This window comes from Euleptes europaea, chromosome 20 (assembly GCF_029931775.1).
Source record: "Euleptes europaea isolate rEulEur1 chromosome 20, rEulEur1.hap1, whole genome shotgun sequence".
Taxonomy (NCBI): Eukaryota; Metazoa; Chordata; class Lepidosauria; order Squamata; family Sphaerodactylidae; genus Euleptes; species Euleptes europaea.
In genome coordinates, this window is record NC_079331.1 from 15850686 (window position 1) to 15864492 (window position 13807).

Here is a 13807-nt window from a genome sequence, read left to right on the forward strand (position 1 = left end):
TTGAAGGAGCTGGGTATGTTTAGCCTGAAGAGGAGAAGACTGAGAGGGGATATGATAACCATGTTCAAGAAGGGCTGTCATATAGAGGAGGGTGCCGAGTTGTTTTCTGTTGCCCCAGAAGGTCGGACCAGAACCAATGGGTTGAAATTAAATCAAAAGAGTTTCCATCTAGACATTAGGAAGACTTTTCTAACAGAGCAGTGCCTTGGTGGAACAGGCTTCCTCGGGAGGTGGTGAGCTCTCCTTCCTGGGAAGTTTTAAAGCAGAGGCTAGATGGCCATCTGTCAGCAATGCTGATTCTATGACCTTAAGCAGATGATGAGAGGGAGGGCATCTTGGCCATTTTCTGGGCATGGAGGAGGGGACACTGGGGGTGTGGGGGGGAGGTAGTTGTGAATTTCCTGCATTGTGCAGGGGGTTGGACTAGATGACCCTGGTGATCCCTTCCAACTCTAAGATTCTATGAAGAGCTATGATAATGGAAGCTGTCGGGCTCTCACTTGGAAAAGGTTTCTCCAGGAAATGGCCTTGAATGGTCTGGTTGGCTGTTCCCAAGTAGTTGCTCGCGATGATGGTATAGTTGCCATTGTTGTAGTGCGTCGGATGGTTGAAGAGCAGGCAGCCATCAGAGACTTCCCCCTCCTCGTAGAGATCGGTGCGGATGAATTCCGTCTCCCTGAGAGGCTGACCGTTGAAGAGCCAGTGGATTTGGGGCGGAGGGTTTCCGTGCACCAAAAACTCAATGCAGTGCTCCATGTGGCGGATTGGCTCCAGTAAGCTGATGACCCGCGGCGGATCTGAGCAGGGGGCGAGAGACACAAAACAAGGAAGATGACATCCTCCAAAAGGGTTGCCAACCTCCAGGCACTAGCTGGAGATCTCCCTCTATTACAACTTATCTCTGGCTGACAGAGATCCGATTACCTGGAGAAAAGGGCGGCTTTGGCAATTGGACTCTATGGCATTGAAGTCTCTCCCCAAACCCCGCCCTCCTCAGGATCCACCCCAAAACCCTCCTGCCAGTGGCAACCCTATCCTCCAAGCCACCAACAATTAGGAATGCACAGATCTGCCATTTTTAACATGTTTGGTTGTGAGAGATTTCATCGGGCCTATTTTCTTTACCAGTTTTCTGGGCCGGGCTGTCCCTTTTTTAATGGCACCTTTCGAGCCTTTCCAACCACTTTAACACTGTTTATTCACAAACAGGCTGTGAATTCCATTATAAAATGTCATTATTTTGGGTTGAGAAAAAGGTGACTGTTGTTGGAAAGGACTGAACATGTGCTGATTCAGCTCACAGCCTGCTGGAAAACTGCGTTCGCCACCGTCAATATGCTGTTGCCTGAGTATGCACAACTCAAACACACACACACCCTATTTATTAAGTGACAGCGATCCTAAGGATACATTGGCAGTGGCAAAACCTGTCTCAGTCCTTATATCCCTTAAACAATAGATTTAGAATTATGCTGCTCAAGATTTATGAATCAAGAAGCTTCTAAGGGAGAAAGGAAAGGAAAGGAACAGGGATCCCATCGGCATGGAGCATCCCTGATGGCTATTTGGTCCCAACCTGGGGAAACTACGCAACAAATGGCCACTGCGAAATCAAACCAGGCAAGTCACTAAATCCGGGGACGTTCCTAATGAACACACGGGGAAGCTACCCCTTCTCAGAGGTCCCCACACCTAAAAAAGGATGTTGCAGAGCTTGAGAAGGTGCAGAACAGGGCAACCAAAATAATCAGGGGACTAGAACAGCTGCCCTAGGAGGAGCGGTTAAAACCCTGAGGGCTGTTTAGCCTGGAAAGAAGGTGGTTAAGGGGAGACATGATAGAGGTCTATAAAATTATGCATGGTTTGGAGAGAGTGGACAGGGAGAAGCTGTTCTCCCTCTCTCATAATACGAGAATGCGGGGTCAACTGCTGAAGCTGGAGGGTGAGATTAAAAACTTGATAAAGGGGAATATTTCTTTACACAATGCAGAGTTTAACTGAGGAACTCCTTGCCTCAGGATGTGCTTATGGCTGCCAACTTGGAAGGATTTAAGAGGGGAGTGGACATGTTCATGGAAGAGAGGAGTATTCATGGCTACTAGTAAAGAATTCAGACTGAGCCTTGCTAGCTACAGAACGTGACGCAGAAGGCTGCATGGTAGATTCCATCTTATTGTTCATGCACATGCATTTACATACATGCGCACTAGAACTTGGAAGGCTTGAAGAGGGGAGTGGACATGTTCATGGAGGATAGGGCTATCCATGGCTACTAGTCAAAATGAATACAAGTCAAGAAGTATACCTATTCTCTCTAGTATCGGAGAAGCATGCCTATTATATTAGGAGCTGTGAAACACAGGCAGGACAATGCTGCTGCAGTCGTCTTGCTTGTGGGATTCCCAGAGGCGCCTGGTTGGCCACTGTGTGAACAGACTGCTGGACTTGATGGACCTTGGTCTGATCCAGCAGGGCTTTTCTTGTGTTCTTATGTTCAGAGGTTGTGCAGGGGGTGCTTTTGACCTCCAGTGCCCTCAACTGGTGATCAGGCGGCCAACCCATAAAAGCTCCTGTCACCGTAAATGAAGAGAGCGTGACTCCAGTTGTGGAAGCCCCTCCCTAGATCAACTGGCCAGGTGCCAAAGCTATTAAGAGAGAGGTGCCAGTTTAAAACTTGGCTTTTCTCCCAAACGTTTAGAAAGACATGATTGATTAATTTTGCTCAGTCCTGTGTAGTGGGTGATGCAGATTTTGAATTTGATGAAATATTGCGTGAAAGGGATATCATACTAAGTGACAGGACTATTTTCAATGTTTTGCATTGAAAAAGGACCTTGGAGTTCTTATGGTTAAAAGTTGAGAAAAATATTATAAATACACACACACCGGTGGTCACTTTTGAATGAAGCCCTAATGAGAAGAGATACAGGGGAGGGGCTGTGGCTCAGTGGTGGAACATCTGCTTGGCATGCAGAAGGTCCCAGATTCAATTCACGACATCTCCAGTTAAAGGGACTAGGCAAGCAGGTGATGTGAAAGACCTTTACCTGAGTCCCTGGAGAGCTGCTGCTGGTCTGAGTAGACAGTATTGACCTTGATGGACCAAGGGTCTGATTCAGTATAAGGCAGCTTCATGTGTTCATGTGAGATTCACAAGGACACCTTCCCAGCACTTTTAAAAAGCAATTAACAACTACACAGGCTTTAATTTGGATCAGGGCCACCATACAGGTTGAGGAGCGAGTGAAAATGGCCAGAAAATGGCATCCATAGTGTCTGTCTAGGCATTTCCCCATGTCTCCACAGTCTTTATGACAGAGATCAGGGAAAATACCTAGAACCTCACTCAAAAGTAATGTCACTTCCTCCCCAAAGCCCTCCCAGGCACTGCCCAGCATTTGCTGAGGCAATGCTAGCAACCCTATTTCATTCCAACATTGTTTCTCTGGTTCTCTGTAAACAGGCCTTATGTTTGTCTAGCTTTCCACCCCTCTCTTTAGAATTTCTTCTCATTTTTTTTGCCATTGCAACCCAGAAATATATATTTGCATATGTATTTTACTTTGCTATTCAATATGGCATTCTATATAAGTTTGGTTGGATTAATGCAACATTCACACGCTGTTCCCAAAAATGCATATTTGAATACATATGTTATTTCCTCATTCTATAGATGATGAAAATTAGAGGCGTGAGAGAAGAATACATTTGGTTCCATTTCAATACATCGTGCTGATGAATGGCTCAGTGACATTCGGCAGAGGAATTCGGCAGGAGAAAATGTTGCCAGCATCTCTACAATGGAAGCATATCTGCATCCTGATGTACACCCAATTTTTTTCTTGCTACAGGCAAAGATATCTAATACACTCAGTGGGTGTTTCCATGGATGTCTAAGACCTTTGGGTAGAACAGGAGAATGTTTTGCAAGACTAAAGTGATCAGTATCTCGTGGTGAGGTAGGTGGGGCTGAGAGAGTTCGGAGCAAACTGTGACTGGCTCAAGGTCACACAGTGGACTTCATGTGGAGGAGTGTGGAATCGAACCCGGCTCTCCAGAACAGAGAAGGGAGGGCAGGAAGGGATGAGTCTGTGCTTGGCTCTCGTGGCTCTTTCTTACATGCCCAGAGTAATGGAGATCACCACTTTGGGGTCAGGAAGAATTTTTCGTCCAGATTGGCCAGGAATCCTGGAAAGTTTTTTGTTTTGTTTTTTTGGCCATCTTCTGGGCATGGAGTAGGGGTCACTGGAGGAGTGGAGGGGGAGGTAGTTGTGAATTCCCTGCATTGTGTAGGGGGTTGGACTAGACGACCCTACAGGTCCCTTCCAGATCTATGTTTCTAAGAGTTCTTCGCTACATTGAATATACATGAAACTGCCTTATACTGAGTCAGACCATCGAGTCAGCCTATTCTGACTGGCAACAGATCTTTGAGGGCTTAGAGAGAGGTCTCAGATCACTTATTACCTGATCCTTTTTAACTGGAGGCCCTGGGGATTGAACCGGGGACCTTCAGCATGAACAGCATATACTCTTCCACTGCAACTTAAATGCATCTATTGGTTATCAAGATCATTATCGTCTATTGAGACTGACACCTGCTCTCCAGGGTCTCAGGGAGACGTCTTTCGAATACGAAGCCTTTATTGGCATTAATTATACAAACAACAGCATTCAAAAGACATCGTTCATATTACCTCTTACCCGCCCTTCTTAAAGTGGAGATTCCAGGGATTCAACCTGGGACCTCTGGTGTGCCAAGCTGATGTTCTATCGCTGAACCACAGTCCACAAGTTGTTCTTCAACAGCAGTTAAGAAAGGGACCAACAAACAAATAGTTGCTGTGGCTCAGTGGTAGAGCATCTGCTTGGCATGCAGAAGGTCCCAGGTTCAATCCCCAGCATCTCCAGTTAAAGGGACTAGGCAAGTAGGTGATGGGAAAGACCTCTGCCTGAGACCCTGGAGAGCCGCTGCTGGTCTGAGTAGACAATATTGACTTTGATGGACCAAGGGTCTGATTCAGTAGAAGGCAGCTTCATGTGTGTTCATGTGTTCATAAAAGATGGCACAGAGGTGTCACTGGGAGCTTTGCCGTGCTTTGTTTTCCTCACACAAGCTCACATGCGACACCACCACGCTGCAGAGTTTGTGACCCAGTAGGCCATACTTGATATGGGGTTTCCTCCATTCCCATCAACTTACAAAAAACGGTGAGGAGCACACTGGCATTTGACATTCCCACCACGTTCTCGGCGATGCACGTCAGCAGAAACCCATTATCCTCACTCGTGACATTCACTAAAGTCAGGTTGATGGAATGGACGTTGGTCCAGTTGGCATTTGTCTATGGGAAAAATAACACAGAGAAAGATAATATGCAATGAACCAAAGGAAAACCATTAATTGGAGCTTATTCTTTTCCCTTTAGAACCACAGAATCCTCAGTGTTGCAGACGTGACACACAGGCCTACCTCGGCTTATTGCACTTTACTTTAGTGCACTCTGCAGATATTGCATTTTCAAGCAAGTCTATCGGCGCCATTTCCCCAACCACCTGTGCTCGCTTCGTGTCTCTGTGTCACATTTTGGTAATTCTCACAATATTTCAAACTTTCCCATTACTATTACAGTACACTGGTATTTTTTAGACATAATGCTGTTGCACACTAGAGTATAGCGTAAATATAACTTTTCGAGCAAGTCTATTGGCGCCATTTCCCCAACCGCCTGTGCTCGCTTGGTGTCTCTGTGCCGCATTTTGGTAATTCTCGCAATATTTCAAACGTTTTCATTATTATTACAGTACATCAGTAAAGCAAATTTATTAATATGGTCGACTGACCAATGACGTGCCAACATATCAAAAATTCCAGACTCAATAGTTGTGCACCACAGAATCACAGACTGCCCATACATACAAAGGTATAAGATCAATAAAAGCAACCCCTGGTTAAAATATCCCGGTGCCCCCTGGGGGGCCATATGGCCCCAGGTTGAGAACCACTGGTCTAGAGGAAGTTCAATAACGGGGGGCAAACATGCTCTCCTACCCTCCTTATATACAGAGGAGGTTCTCAAAAAGACTGAGCCTCCTACCTGATGAGTGTTGATCGACCGCAGATTGACCACCATCCAATCGACATCAGGCAGAGGAGAGCCAGATCCGTTGCAAGTGATGACCGCATTTTCACCCTCGCAGACGGTCAGGTTGACGTGGCTGACGCTGATCTCTGGCAGATCTGGACGGACCCAATCGACACCAAAACAGCCAGGTCAGGAGAGAGAAAAGCTTACCAAAGAGACATGCCACGGTTCAAACCTCCTTCTCCTAATCTGCTTTAGAGCGGCTTCACGTACTGACAGATCTCAGAAGTGAACAGCAAGTGCAAGCTCCGTCCGCTTCCTGTTCTGCCGCAACGCTGCCATGCATGAAAAAAAGACCGCTTTCGAACGTCCCATCTCAGACTTTTCTAAGCTCCTAAGCTGTCTGGTTAACTACAGAAGACCAGCTAAATGTTTAATTACATGCTTGGATTAGTTGGGAAAGCTGTGCTGTCCTTCTCACGTGCCCTGGAAGAACCTTACTGGAGCAGAGCAATGGTCTCCCTAGTCCAGCAACCAGTCTTCCACCATGGCCAGCCAAATATTCCTGGAAAGCATGCAAGCAGGACCCAGAAACCAAAGCCTCCCACTGCTGCTGCCCAACGGCACCAGCGAGTTCTGGGGGCCTCGTTTCAAAAAGGATGTAGACAGAATCGAGTGGGTGCAGAGGAGAGCGATGAGGATGATCCCCTACCAGGAAAGGGGGAGGGACTTGAGAATGTTCAGTCTGGATAGGACTCACAATAATGGGTATAAATGACTATAAATTACTAGCGTAAAGGTACCGGCTGGACATTAGGACTTTTTTTTTTTTACAGTAAGAGCAATTCAGCAGTGGAATTGGCTTCCTAGGGAGGTGGTGAGCTCCCCCTCACTGGCAGTCTTCAATCAGCAGCTGGACAAACACTTGTCAGGGATCATAGAATCATAGAGTTGGAAGGGACCACCAGAGTCATCTAGTCCAACCCCCTGCACAATGCAGGAATCTGACAACTACCTCCCCCACACACACCCAGTGACCCCTACTCCATGCCCAGAAGTTGGCCAAGATGCCCTCCCTCTCATGAACTGCCTCTCATGAACTGCCTATGGTCATAGAATCAGCATTGCTGACAGATGGCCATCTAGTCTCTGCTTAAAAACCTCCAGGGAAGCCACCTCCCGAGGAAGCCTGTTCCATTGTGGAACTGCTCTAACTCTAGGCTGATCCTGCATTGAGCAGTGGGTTGGACTAGACAGCCCTGATGACCCCTTCCAACTATGATTCTATGGATGTCCCCTTTGAGTATTATGGAAGAAGGAGAAAAAATATCAACTTTCTCTATCCTGTTCATAATTTCATAAGCCTCTATCTTGTCCCCCTCTTGGTGGCTCCACCCCCCCTCAACTATATAACCACAAGCTCCTAAGCCTTTCCTCGTAGGGAAGACCCTTCACTATGCCAGTCAGCTGGATTCCCCCTTTCCAGCCCCCTTTTCCAGCTCTTGGATCCCAAGGTTCAGTTAGGAAATGCTCAGAATCGCTGTCCGACTTGAGTTACCAGCAACCAAGCAACATTTGGAGAGGAAAGGCTCTTGGTGGAGAGACTGCCCTCCTGTTGTGATGGGGAGTGTTATAAGGGAGGGGAGGTCAAGGAAACGGCTCCCTCCCTAAGCCCAGGAAATTAATATCCCTTCCCACCGAATAGCAGGAGAGAACTTGCCTGCCCACATCTTCTCACGCAGAGGGAGATTCTAATCCTTGAAGATTACTCTTCCAATGTGTGGAGGCTTTTTCCAGTTGTCTCCCAGATCCTTTCCGTTCACATGCATGCAGCTATCCCTGTCCATTTCTAACATTTAATAAAATCCAAAAAAAACCACCACTGACTTGCGGGGGGGGGGGGAGATACTATTAACTCCTCTGTTTCCTGCAAGTTCATTTGAGGGGCAAGAGAGAACCCATTCACGCTACTAAATTCCCAAGTACATATGTAGATAGGATGCTGGGGTTCCCTAGGCAACAGGCCAACAGCATACCCCATAACCAGTTAGAAATGGAAGGGAAAGCCAGCATGGTGTAGTGGTTAAGAGCGGCAGACTCTAATCTGGAGAACCAGGTTGGTTTCCCCACTCCTCCACATGAAGCCTGCTGGGTGACCTTGGGTCAGTCGCAGTTTTCTCAGAACTCTCTCAGCCCCACCTACCTCACAAGGTGTCTGTTGTGGGGAGGGGAAGGGAAAGCAATTGTAATCCACTTTGAGACTCCTTAAAGGTAGAGAAAAATCAGGGTATAAACACCAACTCGTCTTCCTTCATTCAGATGACTCTTGCAATCAAGTCAAGGTGCAAGTTAAAGTCACCCAGTAGGCTGCATGTGGAGGAGCAGGAAATCACACCCAGTTCTCCAGATTAGAGTCTACTGCTCTTAACCAGTACACCATGTTGGCTCACTCAATGGCAAATGAAAACCATGCTAGGAAAAGCTGAAGGCAGTAGGAAAGGCTTAGCAGCTTGTGGCTATGAAATGGCTATGAAATGGATCGACTCTATAAAGGAAGCCGCGGCCATCAGTTTGCAAAGACCTGAGCAAGGCTGCTAAGAAGAGGTCATAAGTCAGAAGCGACTATACAGCATATAACACACACGGATGGTCCTTCTCCCTCCACTGTATCATCTCTTAAAATGCCTCCAGTCATTCCGAGAGGGGATTTGAACTCGGGTCTCTGTGGTTCTAGTACAACCATCAGACCACACTGACTCTCCAGGGTATGTGGTGATGGTGATGATGATGATGATGAAGAAGAAGAAGAAGAGTTGGTTTTTATATGCTGACTTTTTCTACCACTTAAGGCAGAATCAAACCGGCTTACAATCACCTTCCCTTCCCCTCCCCACAACAGACACCCTGTGAGGTAGGTGAGGCTGAGAGAGTGTGACTCGCCCAAGGTCACCCAGCTGGCTTCGTGTGTGTGTGTGTGTGTGTGTGTGTGAAGTGCCTTCAAGTCGCAGCCGACTTATGGCAACCCCTTTTTGGGGTTTTCATGGCAAGAGACTAACAGAGGTGGTTTGCCAGGGCCTTCCTCTGCACAGCAACCCTGGTATTCCTTGGTGGTCTCCCATCCAAATACTAACCAGGGCCGACCCTGCTTAGCTTCTGAGATCTGACGAGATCAGGCTAGCCTGGGCCATCCAGGCCAGGGCGTCTTCATGTGTAGGAGTGAGGAAACAAATCCAGTTCACCAGATTAGCCTCCCCCGCTCATGTGGAGGAGTGGGGGATCAAACCCGGTTCTCCAGATCAGACCCCACCACTCCAAACCACAGCTCTTAACCATTACACCACGCTGATGAGTGGGAGAGTATACATCAGATAGTTGGAGAATCATATTACAGAGTCACACCCGCTTACCACACTGGCTGATATTCATCTCTTGCATGGATATTCGGTTGCCTTCCACATTCATGCACCGCAAATCCTGGCTCTGCAAATTCGCTTCACCTTTCTCCTGCCAAAGCTGGATCCAGCGAATGTCGCAGCTGCAGTTAAAAAGATTCTGTTCTAATCTCCTGCACAGAAGAAAAAAGCGAGAAAAGCCATGAAAAATGGAAAGGTGAAAAGAAGGCAGCAGATACACGTTTTCTTGTTGGTGAAACGGAGTAACGCCATCGACGGGGAACCAGGGGAGGGGGTGGAGGAGATGCCAAGACAGTGAATGAAGCCAAATCCATGGGAAACTGTGAATGCTTGGTGCTATGTACTTTTTTTGAAGAAGGAAAAAAAACATGGAGGATTCCTAAACCATCGGTTCTATTTCAGATAATCTGGAACTCCGAAATCCCAGCAGGAATTCAGACAAAACATTTTGGAAGCATTCCCGCTTATCTTCCCAGTAAAGGGCGGGTTTGCACAAGATATCAAACCTCATCGTAACTCATCAGCCTCACTTTTAAAGTTTATTTGAAGGTTTTTTATATATACCTCCCTTCCAAAAAGGAAGGTGGTATCCGTGCCCCTCCCTTAACCTCAAGGGGGAAAAAACCCTTCCAGTTAACAGGATGAGAAAATGGCCCCCATCTTCCTTCACTGAATGTTGAAAAGTCAGCATGGTATAGTGGATATAGTGTCCAGGATCCTGGGAGACCTGGGTTCGAAATCCCCACTTCTACCTTGGAAGCCCCCTGTGAGACCTCAGGCCCAGTCACAAACTCTCAGCCCAGCCTACCTCACAGGGTTGTTGTGAGAAAGTGGAGGAAGGGAGAACCATGTTCTAAGCAGCTTTTGAGTCCCAACCAAGGAGAAAAGAGGGATATAAATAAATGAATGCATACAAATGCAAAGGAGAGGAATCTGAAGCCAGATCTTCCTAGATCCAGCGCTCTAACCACTATACCACGCCGACCTCGGCTGCATTTCCCCTTAAATAAAATTCATTGTTCATGTTTCAGACCGATGCAACCACAGAGCAGTGTTGTGACTTCCCGCTGCTGCATCTTTGCAAAGATGTGCAACCTCGATTCATGCCTTACACGTTGCAGTTCTGCAGATCTGGAAATGGTGCCACAGTCCACAGAACAAGCAGAAGTTGGAAACAAAGCCGAAGCATCATTTATTTTTCTGGGCCTTGTACAGATTTGTAGAGTGTCTCCAGGGTGCACACACTCATATATATATGCGCACACAATGCCATCCTATATGTTCAATTACGTGAGTCACATTTCCAAAAAGAAGAGAAGAAGAAGAGTTGGTTTTTTCTATGCCGACTTTCTCTACCACTTAAGGGAGAATCAAACCGGCTTTCAATCACCTTCCCTCCCCCTCCCCACAACAGATACCCTGTGAGGTAGGTGGGGCTGAGAGAGCTCTAAGAGAACTGTGACTAGTCCAAGGTCACCCAGCTGGCTTCGTGTGGAGGGGTGGGGAAACCAACCTGGTTCACCAGATCAGCACCCGCCGCTCATGCGGAGGAGTGGGGAATCAAACCCGGTTCTCCAGATTAGTCCACCGCTCCGAACCACCACTCTTAACCACTACACCACACTGGCTCTCCATATTGACTTTCTGGAATAATGCCAATAGACCACATTATGGTATTCGTTCTTGCACTTAGGATGAGAGAACCCTGAGCTCCAGGTTGAGAAATACATGGATATTTTGGGGGTGGAGTCTGAAGAAGGCTAAGTTTACCGAGGGGAGGGATGCCAACGGGGTATAATGCCGTAGAGTCCACTGTCCAAAGCAGCCATTTTCTCTAGGTGAACTGATCTCTGTCACCTGGAGGTCAGTTGTGATGGCGGGAGATCTCCAGCTACCACCTGGAGGTTGGCGACCTGAGCTGTGGATTGCCTCGTACAAGGTAAGCGGCGCCGAAGCCGCCAGTCAGTTCAATAGCTTCTTTGTGTTTGAGCCTGTGTGGTTTATCCGCGCCTTTAACCTCTGGACCACTTACGAAAAGAATTAAATTGAAATCACTTTACATATTTCCAAGAAAGCTTGATTAAGGTGCCTTTTTTATAGACGCTGAAAGGAGCGAACGATTGTACACTGTTTAATCATCTAAAGGCCACCATTCATTGTTGAAAGAAAGAGCCACCTAGGATGATTTCTTATCCATTTCCTATTGCCGCTGAAATATTCCCATTCCCTTTTATGTGCCGATGTAACTGTCATCTGTCCCACCCTAAGAGCGCTGCACGTATGGCTTGCAGAGAAAAGTGTGTACACATACACACAGAGACACACGTACACTGCTTGAGTGTCTTTGGTGCTGTCAAGAAACAAGCATACCAGTTAGGGTTGCCAACCTCCAGGTACTAGCTGGAGATCTCCAACTATTATAACTGAATCAAACCCGGAATCAAACCTGGTTCTCCAGATCAGACTCCACCGCTCCACCCAGAGATTTGGGGGGCGGAGCCTGAGGAAGGCAAGATTTGGGGAGGGGAGGGACTTCAATGCCATAGAGTCCAATTGCCAAAGCGGCCATTTTCTCCAAGGGAACTGATCTCTAACTGCTGGAGATCAGTTGTAATAGCGGGAGATCTCCAGCTAGTACCTGGAGGTTGGCAACCATATAAGGGATCGTAAGCAGAGAAAGAAAACAGAAGGGGGGATTCATGGTTGCCAATTAAATTTAGACAATTGCTGTCCTTAGAAATTGTGTGTGCGTGTGTGTGTTTCTTTCTTTACCGCCTTGGCGCTTGCGGGGGCAAGCAAGGATTCCACACCATTCATCCCATCTCTCCCTGCCCAGACATGCTTGATACGATCAGGGCTCCATTTGCAAGACTCGCGTCTTCACACATCCACCCCGCGCTCCTGCTGTTCAGGGATAGGAGCAGCCCATAGCCTCATCCGGCATTTTAATTGAGCGAAAGTTGTTGCACACACACGGGACCCCGTTGACCCGGCTGGTCAGGGGAGACGGGGCTTCTGCTTTTTAATGGACTCGGTTTAAAAGACACGTGCATTTTATAGACTGATAATTTTCATTATTATTGATTTTGCAAGACGATTAGCCGTGCTTCTCCCCCGCCCTCTCCTTTCAACAGGACTTCAAGTTCCCTGATGAACCGTGAGGCTGAGATGTCCCTAGAGGGAACATTAAACCCAAACAGACTGCTTGCATGCAGAGAAAGGCCAAAGCAAGAAATAAGACACTTGTACAACTGGAGAGGGCTTAAGGTAGAAATCCCTGGTGCACTCACTGGGGGTGGGGGGGTGGGGGGGAGAGAGAGAAAGAAGAAGAAGAAGAAGAAGAAGAAGAAGAAGAAGAAGAAGGAGGAGGAGGAGGAGGAGGAGGAGGAGGAGGAGGAGGAGGAGGAGGAGGAGGAGGAGGAGATTATTATTATTATTATTATTATTTGGTATTTATACTCTGCTTTTCTCGACCTTTTAAGGAGTCTCAAAGTGGCTTACAATAACCTTCCCTTCCCCTCCCCACAATGGACACCTCGTGAGGTAGGCGGGCTGAGAAAGTTTGGAGAGAACTGTGTCTGGCCCAAGGTCACCCAGCGGGCTTCATGCAGAGGAGAGGGGAGTTGAACCTGGTGCTCCAGATTAGAGTCCGCTGCTCTTAACCGCTATGCCAGAGAGAGATTTTTATATATAAAGGAATGAGACAAGGGAAATCTGCTCATCCAAAGACAGAGGAGGAAGATCACTAAAGATTGACTGTTTGTGTGTATATTATATTTAATTCTGAACCTGCCCTTGAGTTTGTGGATTGGGTCTGCCAACTCTGGGTCGGGACATTCCTGGAGATTTTTGGGTGTGGAGACTGGAGAGGGTGGGGTTTGGTGCGGAGGGGCTTTGTCTGTGTGTGTGTGCCTTCAAGTCGCAGCCGACTTATGGCGACCAGTTTTGGGGGTTTTCATGGCAAGAGACTAACAGGTGGTTTGCCAGTGCCTTCCTCTGCACAGCAACCCTGGACTTCCTTGGTGGTCTCCCATCCAAATACTAACCAGGGCTGACCCTGCTTAGCTTCCGAGATCTCACGAGATCAGGCTAGCCTGGGCCATCCAGGTCAGGGTGGGGAGGGACTTGGATTTTAGCTGGATACAATGCCATAGAGTCCACCCTCCAAAGCAGCCATTTTCTCCAAGAGAACTGATCTCTGTTGCCTGGAGAACAGTTGTAATTCTGAGAGATCCAACTTGGAGGTTGAAAACGTTAATGTGGATCAAAAAATCCAAATGAGGGGAATAAGTAAGGAATGGGGAGATG

At 47.4% G+C, this 13807-nt stretch overlaps 1 protein-coding gene across 1 annotated transcript in view; it reads right to left on the reverse strand.

Moving 5' to 3' along the window:
• Nucleotides 1–13807, reverse strand: part of NTRK3 (neurotrophic receptor tyrosine kinase 3) — a 363948-nt gene that overhangs the window by 218653 nt on the left and 131488 nt on the right. Inside the window, exons 5-8 of the mRNA XM_056866098.1 lie at nt 9494–9651; nt 6099–6241; nt 5204–5345; nt 501–797 (exon numbers count right to left, since the gene is read on the reverse strand). Of these exons, the coding sequence (XP_056722076.1) occupies nt 501–797; nt 5204–5345; nt 6099–6241; nt 9494–9651 (740 nt within the window). The remainder of the gene's footprint in view (nt 1–500; nt 798–5203; nt 5346–6098; nt 6242–9493; nt 9652–13807) is intronic.